This window comes from Oryctolagus cuniculus, chromosome 18 (genome assembly GCF_051225735.1).
Source record: "Oryctolagus cuniculus isolate XC-2025 breed Fujian yellow rabbit chromosome 18, ASM5122573v1, whole genome shotgun sequence".
NCBI lineage: Eukaryota > Metazoa > Chordata > Mammalia > Lagomorpha > Leporidae > Oryctolagus > Oryctolagus cuniculus.
The window spans coordinates 12901442-12921392 of NC_142884.1; the positions used below are offsets into that span (position 1 = coordinate 12901442).

Below are 19951 nucleotides of genomic sequence, written 5' to 3' on the forward strand. Positions count from 1 at the left end.
TTGGGGTGTCTGAGGTGGGTGGGAGCTCCCCCTCCGTGGTGGACGGCTGGGCGGACCGGTTTGGAGTGAGGGGGTGAAGGGAGCCCGGGGCAGGGCAGGACTGGCACAGAAAGCCGCGCTCCCGGTTCCCAGTGTGGGCGAGGCCAGGGCAGGGGCCGAGACGAGGGTGGGGAAAGGCCTGGACCTGTTGCCAGAGGCCCCTGAGCCAAGAGTCCCAGCCCATCCTCCCCAGGCTGGGCCCTGGGCCGGCACCCTGTCTGCACCCACGGACAGGTCTGGGCCCTCTTCCCACTGCCTCACGCCCCCTGCCTTCTAAGCTGGCCTCGCCAGGAGGAGCTGTGGGCAGGACTCCCCCTAGAGGCAGCACCTGGCCTGTCCAGCCAGCGAGCTCCCAGCCGGCTGCTGGGCCCTGGGGCTTGAGCCCCGCACCGACCACACAGACACGGAGGCTGGGAAGGGGATTAAATAATGCTCGATTTTATTTCAGAGAAAAGGGCTCATCGCAGCTGAGCCTCTCCCCAGCCCCGGGGCCCTGTGCCGCCCTCTGCCTAGTGCCGATAGTGGGGGCTTCGGGACCGGGACCTCGAGCGCCTGTGGAGAAAAGGGGAGGGCTGTGAGTGGGGGCGGGAAGATGGGAGCCTGCCCATGCCCAGGGGTCAGGGATGAGACCAGCCTCCCCCCCAGCCCAGGGAAGGAACCAGGACAAAGGCGGTGGGGGGGCCCGGGGGCAGGGTTAGCTTGCTCACCTCCGAGAAGAGCTGTATTCCCGGCCTGTGGAGGGGAGATGGATGGGTGAGAACAGACAGTGCTGGGCTCACCTGCCCCTCAGCGGCCCACCCCCTTCTCACTCCTGGGAGGCCAGTGCAGGGAAGGGCCCTGAGCCCGCGTCGCCTGCAGCCTGGCCAGGGGCCCGGGGGACACTCACTGTAGCGGGGAGACGGAGAGCGGCTCTGCCGGCTGTACTGGCGTTCCCATTCTTCTCTCTCCTTCTCTCGGCGTTCCCGCTCCCTGCGGGGGGGAAAAGGGAGGCGACCAGGGGAGGGGTGAGCACCTGCTGGGACATGGACCCTGGGGAAGGCAGGTGCAGCGCACAGGGACCCAGGGGCCTGTACTGCTGCTCTCCCACCGGGGCTGTGAGGGATGGTGGGTGGCAGGCAGGCCCTCAGGGAGGACATGGCCCCATCACTTCCGTTGGCGCGGGGCCTCTGGCCCACCAGGACTAGTGGGTGCCCTCACCAAGCCCGGTCTGGACCTCACTGAACCCTAAGAAGGCTTTGAGGGGCGAAATGGCTTCATCTCCACTTAGCAAAGGGAGCCCAGACAGGAGAAAGACCCAGGGTGCAGGGTGCAGGGTGCAGGGTACAGCGCCGGGAGCGGGAGCCGAACCTGACCCACCACAAGCCCAACTCCCTGACAGCAAGCCCTGAAGCCCAGCACAGTGGGCGTGTCCTAAACAGACACCCGTGGCAACCACGCAGGAGGGCAGCCCCCGCAGGGCCCTCGGGGGCTCTGTCTCAGGGACCCCGAGTCACTATTCCAAGCGCTCACGGCGACCATGGACTAGAACCGGCCCCTGACTGACACGGCAGGCGCTACAGCCTCGCTCTGCCCGCAGGCCCAGGGCGACCTGGGGCCCTGCAGGAACCGGGCCACAGAGCATTATGGGAGGCTCCACAATGACAGGCCCCACGGAGCTGCTCAACACTGCCACGGAGGAAATGGACGGGCGGTGGGGCGAGGAGACAGCTGGCCAAGTTGTCCCCCCCACACACTGACGGAGCCCCTCTCCGTGTCCAGGCGCCGAGGCTACCCCAGCGGAAGTGAGTGAGCAGAAAGCACACCGCTCAGTGCAGGTGGGGGCGAGGGCCACGCAGGAAAACACAGCAGGGTGGGGAGATGGTTCGGGGCCCTGCTCTGGGCAGGACGGTCAGCGAAGGGAGGGGGCCGGCTGGGAAGAGGAAGAACTCGGCAGGTCATGACAACACAGGCAGAGCCAAGCCAGGGAGAGGGAGGAGATGGCGGGAGAGGAGCCAGAGGTGGCCGCTTCCCCGGGGCCAGGCGGGGCCTCTGCCTTTCATCCACCCACAGAGCTCAGGAGGCGGCAAGGCCGGCGGTGCGGGAGCGGGGGACGGCCTTACTTCATCCGGATCTTGCGGGCCATGGCGCGCAGCTCATCTTCCCGCTCCTGCAGAAACGGGCGGTGAGGGCGCGGCCAGGCGGCCCCTGGCTCCCGCGCTCGCCCCCGCCCGCCCCCCCCCCCACCTGCCGCTCGTGCTCCTGCTGGATCATCTTCTCCTGCGCAGCCTTCTTATCCGCCTTGACTGCAGGGAGGAAGGGACAAGGAGGCTGAGAGGAGGAACGGCCCAGGCCCCCACACCTGGGCCCGCGCCACGCCCGGAGGGGCTGGGTCGGCTGGGAAGCCTGGGGGACCGAGGCCCGGAGGGGCTGGGTCGGCTGGGAAGCCTGGGGGACCGAGGCCCGGGCGCCCGGGGGGGCTGGGTCGGCTGGGAAGCCTGGGGGACCGAGGCCCGGGTGCCCGGGGGGGCTGGGTCGGCTGGGAAGCCGGGGGACCGAGGCCCGGGCGCACGTACACTGCCTGTTCAGCGCCTTCTGCATCCGCAGCTTCAGCTTCTCCTGTGGCGTCAGCTTGGGCTGGGGAGGGGGAAGAGGCGGGAGAGGGGTGGGTGTCCCGGAGCTCCCACGACCCACCTCAGCCAAGAGCCTGCGACTTGCAGGGGACACGTGGGGAGGAGGGGCAGGCTGTGGACACCCCCTCCCGCCCCACAAGGCTCGGGGAGGCTCAGGGACGGCTGCAGTCCCGAGGTACAGTGAGGAGGGGAGGGGACGCGGTGCTCATGGGGCAGGCTTCTCCGCTCCCCCTCGCCCGCCATCCCTGGGTCTGGATCGCCCGGCCCACCCGGGCCCCCTGCAGGCCCACCGGGCCCAGCTCTCGGGCACTGCTGCTGCGGGAATTAGGCAGGCGAGTTCCAAATTCTTACTGACTTTGGCAGCTCCTGTCTCTTTACCAGCGGCAGGTTCAGTCCTGGGGAGGGCGGGGCCAGAGGGCACGGTTGGAGGACGAAAGGGCGCTGCCACCCCTGTTCCCCCCCCCCCCCCAGGGTCCTCAGGCCAGAGAGCTCGAGGGGATGAGCACACCCTCCTCGGCCCCTTCGGGACAGGCCCCGCCCCTCACAACCTCCAAGATAGCCCTGGTGGTCGCTCTAACCGCGCCCCAGACACGCCCTGAGGATGGGCGCCCTGGTCTCCTGGAGCAGGACCGGGTGTCCTTCAAAAGTTGCCCCGAGGCGCCCCCACCTGGGCCTGCCCCCCGCTCACGCTCACTTTTTCAGCTTCTCGCCCACAGCAGGGGACGCCGCCGGCCTGCTCAGCTTCTCCCTTGGGGGCGATGGCGAGTGGCTCTGGCTGCGGCTCCGGCTGCGGCTGCGGCTGGGGCTCTGGCTGGGACTGTGGCTGCGGCTGCGAGTCAGGCTGCGACTGCGGGACGGGCTGAGCGACCAGCTGCTGCGGCTGCGGCTGCTGCTGTGGTGCCGAGGGCCCCGGCCGCCCCGTCTGTAGCGGTCTCCCGAGCGGGAGCGGCTCCTGGGGGTACGCGGGGCACGGCAGGGTCACGAGGCTGCGGGGACCCCACTGTACCCCTCCCCCAGCTCCCAGTCCACCGTCTTCCTGCAAGGCCCTGTGTCTGGCCTTGATTCTCCCCTCGTTTTCCCTCAGAAACTTCTAGAACCACTCTGGCCCCTGTCTCTAGCCAGACCACCCTCCAGACTCGCCAGGCCTAGGACAGCTCCTGGCCCTGTAAGCTGTACCTGATCCACTTCTCGCCCTCCTGGACAAGCACCTGACAAACTTCCTGGGTGTGACCACCGGAGGGCAGGACTTGGCTGGCCAGCCCCTGTCTGAACTCGGGGCTCACGAAGGGGACCTGCTGTACACCCTCAGCCACCTCCGATTTCCCTTGGGGCCCAGGGTCTCCTTCAGCGGCAACCCCACTCTGCCCCCATCAGTCTCCTGCACGGCCCCAGGCTCCCTCTTCTCAGGACCCTGGGGGTTCCTCAGCCAGGGCTCACCCTCGGGCCGGCACCCCAGGTGTAGCCCGGTCCCCTACCCCGTGACCGCCCTGGGTCAGGCTGCAGGGAGTGACCCAGCAGCCCTCACTATGCTCGGGCGCTCTCGGGTTTTTAAAATATTAAAGTTGTTGTCAACATGAACAAAACAAGAGCTCTCTCGTGACTTCTCAAGAAACCAGACCAGGCAATGCCAAGCCGGCCACTGGGCAGTCAACACTACGGGACGGAACGTGCGCCGCCCCCGGCCCCTCCTCTGGACCCATCAGAGCCACAGGGAGCTGGCACTGCGACCCGGCTACCAGCACGCCTTTAAGTGCCCTGTGTGGACCTGCCTGCGGCACTCTGAGACAGCCGGGTGGACAGCGCTGTGACTCTGGCCTCAGACGAAGGCCCAGGGGCAGTGTGCACCAGCAGGGCCCAAGTTCAACAGGCACCAGGCAGCTGTCCCACAGTGCCCCCGTCACCCAGCGAGCCCCGCCGCCTCCCGAACAGCAGGCCGAGCCCCCGGAGGAAGCACAGCCTGGCCCGGGTGATTACGGCCTCAACCCTGCCACCTCCCCAAGGCTGTCTCCTGCTCCCTCCCCGGCAGCTCGCGCACCCCCAGGAGAGCCTCCTCGCGGGGCGTCCAGCCACTGAGGCCCAGGTCCCCCGTGGCACACTCTGCGGCAGCCGTGACGTCCACTCTCCCAGGTCCGGGAATTCCCAGCAGGGACAGCGGTGCCCACGACAGGAGACACGTGCCCTCCTCCCTCTACCGCATCCTGGTGCTCCCTGCACACACACCCCTGCCTCCCCCCTTCAAAGCAAGGGCTCCCTAGGGCTGCAGCAGGCCATCTCCCTCCGAGCCCGGCGGCCACACACGCCCACCACCCAGCGCCAGTGCACGCACCTGCTTCTGCGCCGTGGCCCGTAGCCAGCACGCCGGGTGGGCGAGCGGGAGTAGCGGTGTCCATCTCGGGAGCCCCCACCTGAGTGCCGCCGGCCTCGGCTCCGGGACCGGGAGTAGCGCCGGGAGCGGGACCGAGAGCGGGACCAAGAGCGGGACCGGGAGCGGGCATGGCGGCCAGAGCGGTAGTGGCCCCCGCGGCGGGAGCGGGAGCTGGAGCTGGAGCGGGAGCGCGAGCTGGAGGTCCTCGAGGCCGAGGAGGAGGAGGAAGAGGAGGAGCGGCGGCTGCGGGCGGGGCACGGGGCGGGGCGCGGGTCAGCTCAGGCCTGCGCCATGACCCCCCCTGCCCCAGGTCCCCCCCACGGCGGCCGGGGCGTAGGGCGGGCGGCGTGAGCGTTACCGACCGGGCGCTGGTATTGCGTCCCGGCGCGGGGCCGCCAGGCTGGGGGGGTGCGGGGGGCTTCCCTGGGGCGGCCCCTGACGCGGCTGCAGCGGCTGCAGCTGCGGCTGCCTCCTCGTCGCTGCCCCCAAAGCTGGTGATGAACGTGATCTTCTCCTCCCGGCCTGGAGTCGGCGAGCGGGAGCGGGAGCGGGACTCGGAGCTGGACTCGGAGGGCGATCTGCGGGCGGAGGGGGGCGGTCAGTGGCCCGGGCTCCACAGGCCTGGTCTCCATGGCAGAAGCCCGCCCGAGGGGTGCCAGAGGGGCCTGCGGATCAGGCTCAGCGGGGCAGGAGGAGACCCAGCCCTCCGGCACCCGGCCCGTGAGCACAGAGCTCATGTAAGAAGAACCAGGATGGGAGCGGCTGGTTCCAGGCGGCCAGCGAGCAAAGACAAGAAGTCTATGCGACACGGGAAGTCTTCCTCGACACAGCTGGGGGAGCAAGCTGCAAGCACCCAGTATAATTTCATTTTTGTAAAACAAACAGAAAGCGCCTGACGCCCCTCCCACTCCTGTACTGAGCGCCTCACCTCGCCGCACCTGCCAGGGCCCCCAGCAGGCAGAGACCCTCCTCCCACTGTGAAAGGACCTGGGCTGCCAGGGGCTTCAAGGCTGAGGTGGGACTGAGGCCTGGCCCCCTGAAGGCCCTCCCCTCCGCACGGCTGCCAGGCTCACCGCCCATTTCTGGGAGTTGGAAGGCTCCTGCCCTAACCCCCCACCCCCCAGCCCAGCCAGGGGCCCCGCACTTACCGCTTATAGGGGTCATAGGTGGGGCTGTCTCGGCGGGCATAGCTATGGAGAGAAGAATGGGGTGGGCCAAGTGGGGGCTTGGCACCTGGGCACACATGGCGTTGAACCAAGCCCCCTGCCCAAAGCCAGGCACGTGCCACAGTGAGGAGGCGGCGGGCAACAGGTGATGGCCTTGCTGGATTCCTTCACCTTGCCCACCTCAGATCTGCCTGAAGCACGAGCCGGCGTCCCAGGCCACGGCCTCCCAGCCACGTCCTGCCTCTGGGGAACTCGGACCTCACCAGCCCCGGTCCCGCTGCCCTCCGGACCCCTCCAGCCTGTACCAAGCTCTCACTGGGGCTGGCTGGGCGACAACAGCGCTGAGCCAACATGTCAACCGCGTCCTGTGTACCGGGCCCAGGAGCCCCCCCCCCCCAGTGGCTCGTCCCAGCTCGACAGGGCAGCCATGATTATCCACACTTCACAGCTGAGGAAGCTGGGGTCCAGAGACAGACCCTCACCCAGGGTCACACAGCTCCTAAACGGGGAACCAGCGCCGACGCCGACGCCAGTGAGGACGGTGCTGCTCTGCAGTGCCACCCGTGCCTGCCTCCCTCCTTGGGCACACGTGCGGCCAGCAGATGCAGAAGCCAAGGCCTCCTAGGGCAAGCCGGGCGCGCCCTGCCATGCCCGACTGCCTCATCCAAACCTGTCCCAAGACCTCCGCGTGGGGCCTGGCAGGTGACGGCACCCCATTTCCCAAAGGAGCAAATCAAGCTCAGAGAGGGGACGAACTGGGCCAAACTCTGACAGAGGATGCAGGCAGGCAGCAGAATCGGGCCCGAGTCCAGGGCCAGGCCTGGGTGCCCTGGTCTGCCTTCAATTCTTCCAGCTGTCCCTGGCAGCAGCCCCGGGCTCCCCTCCCCGGGGAGGAGAGACAGGCAAGGTGCCGGAGCGTCTGGCCCGAGCTCCCAGTCCAGGAGGGTGCTGGGAGCGGCCAGCAGGAGACGCCGGCCACTTCAAGCCTGCACTCTGGCCGTCTACTGCCCCACCAGGAGGGCTCTCCCGGGCCCTGGCCGGCCTCCCCCAGACCGCAGAGGCAGCCGCGGCAGGCTCAGGGAGCAGCCTCACCTGGGTGGGCTGATCTTCCGTCCCCTTAGTCGCTTCTCTCGAAACTCTCTCCGCTGGCGCCGGGAGCGCCGGCCCTGGGGTCGGGGCGGGGGGGTAGGCCCGTGAGCAGCACGTCCTCACGGAAGCCTGCCCCCTCCGCGCCGAGGCCCAGCCCTCACCGAGTACATGGCCTTCTCCTCCTCGAGGGCCTTGGCGTGCTTAATGGCTTCGGCCTCCTCCTTGTCCTTCCGCAGCATCCTGCAGGGAGAGACACGAGGGGGTGGGCGGGGCTCCGGCCTCACCCAGAGAAACGCGAGGGAGCCAGAGCGAGCGGAGTGGGGGGTGGCCACTGCGCTCACGGCCCAACGTACGGGGCGCCTGCTGGGGCCACTGCTACTGCAGATGTTAACACTCAGCACCAGACCCTCGCCTGCTCCGAGCCTACATCCCAGGGCGCGCAGTGACCAAAGGAGCAGCACGAGGGGTCCTGAGACGGCGCGGACCTTCGTGGGACAAAGTCAGCCACGGAAGGGAAGGAGGTGCGGAGCGCGGCAGGGGCGCCTGCTGGACTCCCAGCTGGGAGGGGGCCGGGGAAGCAGCAGAGGGACTGCGGAGGCCACGCGGGGAGGGGCTGCCGCTGCTCCCGAGCAGAGCGCAGCGCCCACTGGTGTTTACTGTTTCTAATTCACCGCTCTGCAGCTGGGCCCATCCTGTGTGGTCCTGGGCGTGGGCTATGGCTGAGGAGACCCCCGCCACGTGCCAGAATACCGAGGGCAGAGCCTGTCCCTGGGTCCAGCGACCCGGGAGCTCATCTCAAGTCCCACTGAGGACATTTCTGCAAGGGGGGCTGTGGTGGCCTTGGGCCGGGGCTGGGCACACACGCCTAGAAGCAGGGCCGTCAGGTCCAGGCACACTAGCGGGGGGGGGGTCACGGGACAGGCCTCACCTGACGAAGTCCCCATCAGCCATGCCGTAGGTCGTGGCCTGCTTGTTGAGATCGGCCACCTGCTCCTGGTTCAGCTCGTCCACGTCCACCTCCACGTCTGCACCAAGAGAAAGGCTGTCAGGAGCCAAAGCCCACAGAGATGATGGGGCAGGGCAGTGCCTGGGGGTGGACGGGGTGCCCTCCGGACTGGGACTGGATCAGAGGCCCAGCTGACATCCCTCAGGCTGGCGGGGCCCCCCTAGGGCAGGCACACTACCCAGTGGGCGGCGGGGGCTGCAGGAATGAACTTGGATGGGGGTGGGAGGACCTCTGGCGAGCGAGGCGTGTGCGGAGTGTGACGGGGCGCGAGAGGGGAGTGGGGGCGGGCAGATGGCAGCAGCGGGCAGCGCATGGCTCGTAGGTGTTTAGGAGCTGGACACGTGATCCACAAGGGGGCAGAAGCAGCGGGCGGATGGAAGCAGACAGCTGCCTGAGTGTGAAGACAGAGCTGCTGGTAGAGACGGCGCCGAGGAGGGCGGAGAGGCAGGCGGGCGCTCGGTCGATGGGTGCTCAGGGGGAGGTAAGCGGGGAGGGCGGGGAAGATGAGCAGATGCTTGGGGATGAAGACAGCTTGGGGAAAGGATGCACACTTGTTTTCCAGAGGGGCGAGGAGGCAAAGGCAGACAGGCCAACCCAAGGAGAAGAGAGCAGAGCCAACAACCAGGCAGGGGTGCCCTGGAAGTAAGAGCTAGGAAGAGAGGGGAGAGACAGGCGGGCGGGAGGCAGAGGGCGGAGGCGAGAGGCAGAGGGGGGCAGGGCTCGTAAGCTTGGGCTGCCCAGAGGGTAAGGGGCAAAACACAGAAATGCTGCCCAGGGACTGGGGGTGGGGAGGACAGAGAGGGGACCCCACCGATGTCGGGGATGACCTCATCTTCGTCCGAGTTGCTCTCCTCCTCGGCCGGTGAGTCCTCTTCTTCCGGCTTCTCCGCGGCCTTCTCTACCTCGGCCACCGTGCTGTCCTCGTAGGTGTAGCCGATGGAAGCCTTCTTCTCCGCCAGCCTGGGACGGGGGAGCCGGTGAGCCGGGACAGCGCCCGTGAGAGGGCCACGGCGGGACCCGCAGGCCGGCCTCGCCAGCTCCACGGCACCCCCGCCTCAGGCCTTCCCTCCGCCTAAACCTGCTACCCCCAAGTCGGCTCCTGTCTCTTCCACCCCAGTGACCCAGTGGCCAGTCTTCCAGGAGTCTTCCTTGACCTGTGCCACAGGCTAGGCCAGACTCTGTCCTGAGCACCCAGCCCCGGCAATGCTGGGCTTCACGCGGGGGGACGAGTCTGTCCTCCTTGACTACAGGTTCCACGGGGCAGGGCTGAGTCCCTGTGGACCCCGATGTACCCCGGCGTGGCCCAGAGCAGAGCGCCTGAATTCATTTCAGTGAATAACCCCAGGGCCAGCCTCAGGCTGGCGCTCCCGGCGCAGTCCTGTGGAAACCCCAGGGCACGGGAAGGCAACAAGAGCCTGGGACCCCGGAGTGGGGCTGCCAGGCCGGTGCGAAGGCGTCACCGTCACCGACGGCAGCGCGGCGAGGCTGAGCCGGTCTCCTGCACTGTGTGGAGCAGCGGGGCGAGAGCGGCCAGCGGCTCCTGCAGGGGCGCTGCAGCCCCACGGCACACAGGAGCTCGGCGAGGCTGAGGGGCAGTCCTCCCTGGGCCTCGCTGGCAGGACTCTGACGCCGGGACCCGCGCCTCCCAGCTCGCTGTGCACAAACCCCGCGGTCCAGCCGTCCAGCCACCTCCTCCTCTAAGCACTGATTCGCTGCGTACCCACTGCAGGCCCAACACTGCCCTCAGCTCGCGGGGCCCGAGGAGCGGCGGACAGAGCGCCGAGGAGCCCAGGCCCGCGTGCCGCCCCGCCCCCACTCACTTCTTCTTCTCCTCCTCGCTGGGTCTCTGGAGGCCCCCGTACAACTCGTCGATGTAGATCTGGTACAGGCACTGCTCCTCGGAGACTGCGGCGAGCAGAGGACCGAGTTGAGAGCGGGCTGGGGGCGCTCGTGGGTCACCAAAGTCTGTCGGGTGGCAGTGACGTCCTGGCCAACCACTGACTCCACCCGTGCCCACCCTCCTTTCCGGGCAGAGCGAGTGCCCTGTACTGGGCACTGCCACCGGCGCCGCCGTCAGGGAGGCCGTGCGCCAGAATCTCGAACGTGCTCTGAGTGCCACCTGTCACTTGGACGCCACAGGCTGCTCCGTGAGTGCCTCGTGTGGTGAGGGATGAGCTGGGCTCCCTGAATTCCCACAACCACCCCGGCGAGCTCAACGCCGTGGCACGGCCTCCTCTGGCCTGTGGGGCTGTGAGAAGCGTGTCCCTGACATCGGCTGGGACGCTGGTGAGCACCCTTCCTCCCAGGCCCTGGGCGTTCCTCTGGGACCTGAGGCAGCCGTGCTGGCCCGCCCAGGGATGCGGTCCTCCTGGCTTCCAGCCGCGCTGGCCCGCCCCACGCGCGCTCCCGGGCTCTCTGCCTTTGATCTGCCCTGTAGTGTACCGGTCCCCCTCCGCTCCCCCTCCCCCCAGCTACCCTCCAGACCCCAGCTGCGGTCACTATCTGTCGCGACACCACCTTGGCGTGTGATTGCCATTGCTGGCGTGATTAGGTGGCCCTCCCCCGCAAAGCCCAGCCCCCAGGACGCTTCCTGACACACCAAGGGAGTGCTGCACGGCACGTGGGAGGGGACGCAGGACACAGACACCTGGCTCCACCACCAAGAACCGCTGCGGCCTTGAGTGACGACAAACTACAGCACTGCTATTGACCAGCTTCCCCTCGCCACGGCCTCACTGAGGGCTAGAATCTGGCCTCTCTGATCTTAGAGACGCAAAAGCACCTACCCTAGAAACAAAACCAATCAGAGCGCCACTGCAGCGGCCGCCGGGGTTCTACACGCCCCACCTCTCTGCACCCTGCCGAGGCCCAGGATAGAGCCAGCGGCTCCGGCGCCCACAGGCAGTGCTGCTGCCTTGGCTCCCCACAGACGTCCTGAGAGGCGCCAGCCCCGTTCCTGAGTCGGGAGCTGCCGTCCGAGGACAGAGGGGCGGACCCCAGCTCCAGGGATGCTTTCAACCTCCACATCCTTGTCTGTCAACAGGCATCGCCCCCACCCCCCGCCCTCACCCCCGTGGCCATGCAGGTGCAGGTGCAGTAGGGTAATACAGACAAGCCAGCCCTGGTGCGGCGTGGCCTGACATCCCTGCAGGAGGCCGGGCCGGGGGCGCTCTCTCTGAGCCCGCCCTGCTCACTGGGGGAGGGGGGGCATCGGCAAGGAGGCCAGGCCCGCGATGCTCACCAATGCTTAGCAAACTGCCAGACACGGTACAAACGTCCCGTTTGAAACCAGTGCTCTCTCAGAGCCGACAGTCTGGTCCGTGCCAGCAAGGGAAAATACGCAGAAAGAAAAAAAGGACGGGAACTCGAGGCCCTGCAGAGGGAGCCCCTGATAAAACGTCTTCCCACACTCACGGCGGTCTCTGGCGGCCGAGGGACCCCGCGCACGCCCGGCCCGCCCAGGCACTCACTGCCAGCGAAGTCGTTCTGCACCAGGCCTCGGTAGCGCTCGTAGTTGCACTTCCGCTCGTCTGACTCCTGCTCAGGGGAGCTTCAGGGGAGGTCAAGGCCTTGAGGTCAGAGGGAGGAGGTGACCGCACCCCACACCAACAGGAAACAGGATGAGGCAGCCGGGGAAGGCTCGGGCAGGGCGGGGGTGGGGGTCACCCTGAGCCTCAACTTCCCCAGTGGGAGGGGCGTCTTCCCCACCACACACACCTCCTTCCTAGGAAGGTGGCGGGCGGGCGGCCGGCAGAAAGAGGGCGAGGGCGGCAGGCGTGACGCCCGGCCCGGCATCCCGGGGGGCGGGGGCGGCTTACATGGTGGTGAGCAGAGGGGGCGTGTAGTCGGGGATGTGGTCCAGGTGGGCGCGGACATCGAAGCGGTCAATCATGTTGTTGGTGTCTCCCTGCCAGGGCATCCTGAAGCGGGCAGGGGTGGAGTGGGGGGTCAGAGCTCGGGGCCCCACTGCCCGGGACACAGAGAGCCTGTCCCTGCCACCACACTCGGGAGCCCCAGTTTCGGTCCCCCATGCTGAAGCCACAGCCTCCGGGCTGCAACAGGCCACCCGTCTGACAGCTCCTGGAGAGACCCGGGGCCCACCCCAGGGGCTACTGCTAGGAGCCCCCGTCCTCCTGAAACTTCCTCCCGCCCTCTCTGGGTCACTAGCTTTGGCCCCGCCCATTCCCCTGGAGATCCTCCAACCCAAGCCCTGCCCGCCCACTCGGCTCAGCCTCTGTGCCCGTCACCTTCACTGCAGGTCCAGCCTTCCTTACCTCTGGGCCCCAGGGTCCCTGCCCCAGGCCCACCCCCCCCACCCCCCCACCCCGGTCCTCCAAGTGCAGACGCCGCCACGCCCCCGGTGCCTCTCACATGTTAACGGGGCTCTCGGCAGCCAGGGCAACTGCAGAATCCAGGTGCACCTTGCACGCCCGGCCGTGCACCTGCAGGAACTGGGCTGGGTCCTTTTTCTGTGGGGGCGGACAGGACGGAGGTCACCATCCAACTGAGCTGCCAGCTTCACCCCCACCAAGCTTCACGGTGAGCTCCCCTCTGCCCTCGGGCGGGCACCCTGCACTCGCCGGCCAACGCAGGCAGCACAGCCCCAGCGGGGCTCGCCCAGGAGACGAGGAGTCGCTTCCTCTCGGAGGCGGAGGCCCCGCGCTCAGCCCAGTGTCCCCACGGCCAGCACTGCGCCTCCCCACTACACCATCCTCTGGTCTCCGCTGCTGCCCCCACCGCCCCCGCCTCCTATTCGGGCTGGATCAGCCACACAGCAAGGCTGCAAAGGCACAGGACGAGACGAGCAACCAGCAGTGCCCGGGAAACACCGTCCAGGACCACCAGACGCCACCGCACCCCGACGATGACGACGGCGGAAACCGAACGGACAAACAGTAAGGACTGACAAGAATGTGGGAGACTGAGATCTCCAGCAAGTTAGACCAAGTGGTGAGAGTCCAGCCCAGTAAAGACCTGCCCAGGACGCCCGTGCCACACCCCGCAGCGGCTGGGTCTCAGTGCTGGCTCCGGCTCCTGGCCACAGCAGTGTGGCTGCTCAAGAAATTTTTTTTTTTAAGATTTATTTATGTACTTGAAAAGCAGAGTTACAGAGAGGCAGAGGCGGGAGGGGAGGGGAAGGAAAGGTCTTCCATCCGCTGGTTCACTCCCCAGATGGCCGCATCAGCCGGAGCTGCACCGATCCGAAGCCAGGAGCTTCTTCCTGTCTCCCACATGGATGCAGGGGCCCAAGGACTTGGTCATCTTCTACTGCTTTCCCAGGCCACAGCAGAGAGCTGGATCGGAAGAGGAGCAGCTGGAACTCGAACCGGCACCCGTATGGGATGCCAGCACTGCAGGCTGCGGCTTCACCTGCTACGCCACAGCGCCGACTCAACTGCTCGAGTGAGTCCCTGTCACCCACGGGGGGGCCTGGACTGAGTTCCCGACTCCCGGAGTTGGCCTGACCCAGCCCCAGGTGGTGCAGGCGTCTGGGGAGTGAACCAGCAGCTGGGAAATCCCCACGCACTTGTCTTCCCCATCCATCTCTTTGCCTCTCACAAACAAAGTTCAAGAATTACCATACGGCCCAGCAATCCCACTCAGGTACACACCCCGCGGCCTGAACTCCAGCGAGGGGCCACAGCACAGGGACCCACAGGGAGGGGCCACTGCGCCACGCAGCACACCCTGACCAAGCTCCCGCCACGCACTCCAGTGCAGACACTTCTCTACCCCAGCCTCGCCCAGCCGACTGCTCTTCCTGCCTGGACCCCGTGGCCACCTCTTCTCGGGCTATGCTGCCACCCTGCTCCCCGCAGCAGCCTGGAGCCACGTCCCTCCTCTGCTCTGGCCCGTCCCTCCGACGCTGCCCCTTCCCACTCCGCCCCGGGCACACCAACCTCCATGCCACTCCCAGAACACTCAGGCCTGCCCCAGACCCCCGCTCGGGACCTCAGCCTAGAACATTCTCGAGTATGGCTCCTCCCGGAAGCCTTCCTGCCTGACCCTAAGTACACGGCTCGCTCACAGTCTCTTACTCTGTCCCCTTAACCCCAACTCCTCTCACAGCACTACGAGCACCAGCTGGCACACCTGGCCCGGCCGCACTCGCACCTGTCTCCCGGAGGGCCAGCGATCTGTTGGGTTCCCCACTGTATTCCCAGGGCCCAGAACGGCCTGGCACACAGCAGGTGCTCAGAACCCTGAGGGAGGAAGGAGCGAATCCTCACTCACAGAAGAGGCTGAGCCCCTTGAGGGAAAAAAAATCCCCTCCAAGTTTCCAAGATCCTCACCAGCCGTCGGTCAGCAGATGAGCAGGTGCACCCCGCTCTCTAAGGAGGTGAGGAGTTCACCAACAAGCACAGGCTCATCACAGCTCTGCCCCCACTGGCCCCAGGCACTGGGCTGATGTCACCCTCGCTTCAGAGCTGCAGACACTGAGGCTGGGACCCGCGACCCAAGCGCACAGGGCCTGGCAGGGGGCCGGGGGGCCATGGAGTCCAGCTCCTCGTCCTGCACCTCACGCCTCCCTCGACTCCTTGTCTCCAGGCACACGCCACGTGCAGCTCCCTGAGTGTCACGAGGGTCTCAGGCAGATGTCAAGAGCCCACCACACTGCCAAGGCCAATCCAGGCCAAACACCCAGGCCCTGCAGCCAAGGCGCACGGGAGCCTGCAGTGCAGGACTCGGCAGGTGCACAGAGGAGCCCCGACAGGGTCAGCATCACAGAGGGGAAAAGCACTGGGCTAGGAGGAACAGCCCGCACGCAGCCCGCAGCCCGCAGCCCATTGGTTCACTCCCCTAATGCCTACAGCAGCCCGGTCTGCTGCCTGGTGGCAGGGGCGGCACTTGGCCAACACCTGCTGCCCTCCCAGACACGTCAGCAGGAAGCCGCACAGAAGAGAGCAGCCGGGGGCCGACCCGGCACCTGACCCGGCGCTCCGGCACGGGCCGCGGCATGGCGAGCGGCCGCCCCCAGCCGCGGCCCCAGCAGACGAGGACTTGAACCCAGAGGGGCCTGACTCCGAAATCCAACTCTTTCCCACTATTATTTATCTTTCACATTTCAGAGGAATATTTACTGCAGTAAAAACCACATAACCAAAGTCAGCACCCGCACCACTTCTGAGGGCCCGGTACAGCGGGGATTGCCGCCCGCCCCAGGCTGTGACAGGCTCTACAGCTCTCCCAGCTGGCAGGGCAGGAGGGGCGCCGCTGATGACGCCTGCTCTGCCCCCGCCCCCGCCCCGGCCACTACTGCCTCTCTGCTGCTCCCAGAGGCGTGGGACTCCGCCCCCGAGAGGCATCTGCCCCCGCTGTCTTCTCACTTCCCGTGGCAGCCATTCCACTTAGCGTGGTCTCAGGCCCGCCCACACCGCAGCGAGACAGGATCACTCCCTGTCTGTGCGCATCAGCACGGGCTCCTATCCAGCCATCCTGCTGACGGACGGTTAACTGCCGCGAACCACGCTGCGAGAGCACGGGGCTACAAGCAGGCCCAACACCCACTCACCCTCTGGCCTCTCAGGCCCTCACGGGCTCACGGTTCAGGGGAGACAGGTGTGCCTACCAGGAGGAACCGCAGTGGGCAGTGCTCAGACCGGGGAGCCCAGAGGAAGGCCTCATCTGGCACAGGGGTCAGCGGGGGCTTCCTGGAAGAGGAGACACCTACGCTGAGACCTGTTCATTCCCCACTTTCGTATCAGCAGGGCCTCCTGTCTGCTTCTTTATCCAACTGATGAGGGCAGGAGAGGTGGCCGAGCGGTCAGCAGACAGCAGAGCCGGCTGTGCCCGCCTCGACACGCCCGTGCGGGCAGCCTACCGCCCTCTCAGCAGCACTGGCCACTGCCTGGCCACCTCCCGCGGCCCTGCGGCTCCGATCTGAATGCTGGTCACGCTCACACACAGCGACAATGGCCACTTGTACAGGCCTGCACCGCGGACACTTGTTCTTTAAGCTCTTCCCAGCAGGGCCTGAGCAGACACAGCCCGGGACCTCCCGCTAACAGAGCAGTCCCGAACCCCAGGCCCTCCAGGGGACCCAGCCCAGCGTCTCCTCTACACCGCCCATCGACCTGGATCCAAATTCCAGCTCTGGCTGGCGTCAGCAGTGTCAACAACTTCGAGTGCTAATATTTACGGAACAACAGCCGCCCCGGGCAGGTGCTCCCGCGGCAGACTCCGAGGGCCACTCCTAACGGATCCGGTCCAGGCCACCCAGGACACAGCCACACCGCTTAGCCTTCCCGACCCGTACCCTTGCACGTGGCCAGTGCGGCCTGAGTGCAGACGTCATGGGAAAACACGGTAAACCTTCCTGACAACTGCCAGAGACGGCTTTTCCCCCTGCTGGACGGCTGGGAGCCTGAGCGGCCTCTTAGACACGGAGACAAGCCGGGGAGGAGGAGCCCAAGCAGAGCGCGCTCCCTCTGCTTTCCTGTGAGCAGGACACACACGTCCAGCCTGGTTAAGCCACTGACGTCCTAGGTCTGTGACGGCCAAACCCGACCCATCACTTCGCGTGCCACGGAACCCGGCTCAGGAGAGCGGCCACGCACATCACGCAGGAGCTGGCATCCGAACCTGAGCCAGAGCGCCCTGGCCCGCACCGGGAGGCCACACCGTCGCATCGCGGCTTCAGCCGCCGCCACCTCAGACAAGGGTTCTGCCTCCTTGAACTTCCACGTCCGCAGGAGACTACCAGCTCAACAGCTGGCTAAGACGCCAGCTCTGCCCTCTGAGCCCCAGCTCACCCCCCCCCCCCGGCAGGTGCACCTCCTGGTCTGGAGTGAGGACTGGACGCAGCACAGGCACAGGCTGAGTGAGGCACGGCGGCTGGCACCCCGCCCCCAGGCCTGCTGCACAGGGAGGGCACGGCGGAGGCCGGCGGCAGGGGCAGCTCTCCCTCCGCGTGCCCACGAGCTCCTGGCCCGTACCGGGCCCTTGTCTAGGACCCAGCCTGACCCAGGCCCTGGGCTCGTGGTCACGCTCTAGTTATTCCGACACCACCGGAGAGCAGCTCGCTCCTGCCCGGTGGCTCCTTGCCGGGTGCCAGAGGCAATTGGAGGGCTCTGCGGGGTGGGGTAACAGCAGCCCCTCTGCCCACGGGTGACTGGGGATTAAACAACCCACACAGCTGGCCCAGCACTGTGGCGTACTGGGCTAAGCCTCGCCCTGGGGCACTGGCATCCCATATGGGCACTAGTTCGAATCCCAGCTGTTCCTCTTCCAACCCACCTCTCTGCTGTGGCCTGGGAAAGCAGCGGAAGATGGCTCAAGTGCTTGGGCCCCTGCACCCACGTGGGAGACCCGGAAGAAGCTCCTGGCTTTGGATTGGTACAGCCCAGCCACTGCAGCCATCTGGGGAGTGAACCAGCAGATGGAAGACCTCTCTCTCTCTCTCTCCCTCTATCTGTAACTCTGCCTCTCAAATAAAAAAAAATTAAAAAAAAAAAAAAAAAAAAAAAGACCCGACACATCTAAAGACCTCTCTGGAGCCCGAGAAAACCAACTGACTAACTGCTGGTCTTACTATTGTCTTCGTCTATTGCTTCAGACTGTTTCCTGGGCTGGGCTCTGGCATGCAAATACAAGCTCTCTCAGGGCTGACTGGGTGTGTGTGGACCTGGATGTAGAAGCCGTGTACACACGCGGACACAGACACACGCACGCACACACACACGCACACGCATGCGCACACACGCCAGGGTACGAAAGCTCACGATTGCGAGGGCGGCACAAGCGTGGGGACAAGACCTCCTTGCCTGAGATCTGAGAGGAGCAGGAGGCAGCCGGAAGTGGGGACATGTCACGGGAGGGCCCCGCGCTGGCGAGCACTGCGGTCCAGAGGACCAGCAAGGAGGCCCGGATGGCCCGGGCAAAGGAAAGAGGCAGAGAGCAGGGCGCGCGGCAGAAGGCAGACCATGCGGGACCCTGCGCCCGAGGTGAAGAGCCGAGTCCTCCAAGGGTGGGAGGGAGCCAGGGAAGAGTCCGGAGCGCGGGGCACGGGGCACGGGGGCGGCCGGCTCCTGGGAGGCGGGGCCCTGGCACGGTGGCGAGCCGGGCGCTCTGTACAAACCACCCAAGGAGCCCCGGAGCCGCAAACACGCGTGTTTCACGGCGGATCCCGAGGACTGGTAGGACCTAAACAGGCGAGGCGATCCACCCGGGGTCAGAGGTGGAAAACAGGCCGGGGCCGCGGCCACAGCACCTGCGCCCCTCAGGCCGGGCCGGAGCTGGGTCTGTTCACTAACAGCGATCGGAGAACCCAACGGGAAGGGGACGTGGTCAGATGTCACTTCCTCTATGCCGACGCCACTCCTGCTGTGTGCCAGGCCCAGCCTCAGAAGTGCCTCAGCTCTTGGGCGCCGGGAAGACGGCCGCTGGGTGCCCACGGGCGGCGCCGCAAGGACTCCCTGTGTCTGCTCAGGCCCGCGCGCGGAGGCCGCACCGCGCACCACGGCGGCCAGAGCCGAGCCCACAGGGCTCCCAAGCCCCGCCTCCACCCGGGCGTCGGGCCTGCCTGCAGGACCCCGCGCCGGGAGGGGCGCGCACTGGAACTCACGATCTTCTCGTAGTACTCCCGCCGCCGCTCCGCCCTCTTCTTGTAGTCCACCATCATGCCGCGGAGCTTCCGCTCATGCTTGCGCGCCTCGTGCCACATCGCGCTGCGGCCGAGCCCCCGGGGCCCCAACCTGGTGGATGAGGGGACCCAGAGTGTCCGCCGGTCTGAAAAAACCATGCAACACGCTGGTGACCCTCAACGCCTCATCGCCCAGATGCGGGGGGGGTGAGGCTGGAGAAGCCGGTGCCAGGGGCTCCCGGGACCCCCAGACAACCCTGAGCCAGGAGCTGGGGCTCTCCGAGCAACCCGTGGGTGACCGTGCGGCGCGCAACCCCGGAAAGGGACAGAGTCCCAGGAGCAGGTGCAGGTGCAGGGGTCAAAGGTCTGCGATCGGAGGCGGCGAGTGTGCAGACTCCCAGGGGCTGGGGGGCAGGCTCCCCTCGGGCCACCCGCGATGCGGGCAGGAAGGGACGGAGAAACGCGAAAGATACAACGTATCGCGGAGGCGGAGGGAGGGGTCGCGCACGGAAGACGATGGCAGCTGCGGGGGACGGGGGACGCGGGGGCGCGCGGAGGAGAGCGGAGGGGGCTGAGGTCAGCGGGAGCGCCGGTCCGTGCGGACGGGCAGAGCCCGCGGCAGGCGCAGGTGGGCTGACGGCGGGGGCGCGCCGGCTGACCCGATCGTGCCCTCGCGCTGGGGCCGGCCCTCTGACCGGAGGGCGGCGCCTGTGACCGGCGGCGGGGCCGGCACGGCGCGCTGTGGCCCGCGGCGGGGGCAGGGGCGCGGCCTGCGGCCTGTCAGGCCGAGGGCGGCGAGGGGCGGGCGACCGCGGCGGCCCGGGCTCCGGAGAGGCCCAGGGCAGCACGGGGACGGCCTCGGGCCAGGGCGAAGCTGGGTTCACGCCCGATCAAAGAGCAGGACTCCGCAGCCCCCACGTCTGCACTCACCGGCTGGTCGCCGCCACCCACCGCTGCGCTCGCGCGCGCGGCCCGCACCGGAAGCGGAAGTGTGGGCCGCGCCGCGGGGGGAGGGGAGGAGCGCCGCGGAGCGCGTTTCCGCCGCCGCGGGGGCGTGGCCTTCGGGGGCGGGGCGTGGCCTTCGGGGGCGGGGCC

At 67.3% G+C, this 19951-nt stretch overlaps 1 protein-coding gene across 5 annotated transcripts; it reads right to left on the reverse strand.

Annotated features, from left to right (window-relative positions):
• Positions 1 to 456: 456 nt before the first annotated feature.
• On the reverse strand, positions 457 to 19904 carry CLASRP (CLK4 associating serine/arginine rich protein). Of its 5 annotated transcripts, none has more exons than XR_007912501.3 (21): positions 19787 to 19904; positions 18839 to 19002; positions 12646 to 12743; positions 12093 to 12194; positions 11745 to 11824; positions 10095 to 10179; positions 9086 to 9234; positions 8197 to 8293; positions 7430 to 7508; positions 7272 to 7345; positions 6162 to 6203; positions 5376 to 5591; positions 4975 to 5256; positions 3343 to 3600; positions 3000 to 3043; positions 2592 to 2652; positions 2263 to 2321; positions 2139 to 2185; positions 926 to 1008; positions 747 to 771; positions 457 to 591 (listed from the first exon to the last, which is right to left on the reverse strand). XR_007912501.3 is itself a non-coding variant. In XM_051828468.3 (21 exons), exons 2-21 carry the CDS (start codon positions 18935 to 18937, stop codon positions 549 to 551), a joined length of 2019 nt encoding a protein of 672 aa, XP_051684428.1. In that variant the 5' UTR covers positions 18938 to 19002; positions 19787 to 19904; the 3' UTR covers positions 457 to 548. The 5 variants fall into 5 exon arrangements, 4 of the variants coding, with proteins under 4 accessions (XP_051684428.1, XP_051684427.2, XP_089176207.1 ...); XM_051828468.3 differs by having other exon boundaries at positions 3004 to 3043; XM_051828467.3 differs by having other exon boundaries at positions 926 to 1031; positions 2137 to 2185; positions 3004 to 3043.
• Between the last annotated feature and the right edge of the window lie 47 nt (positions 19905 to 19951).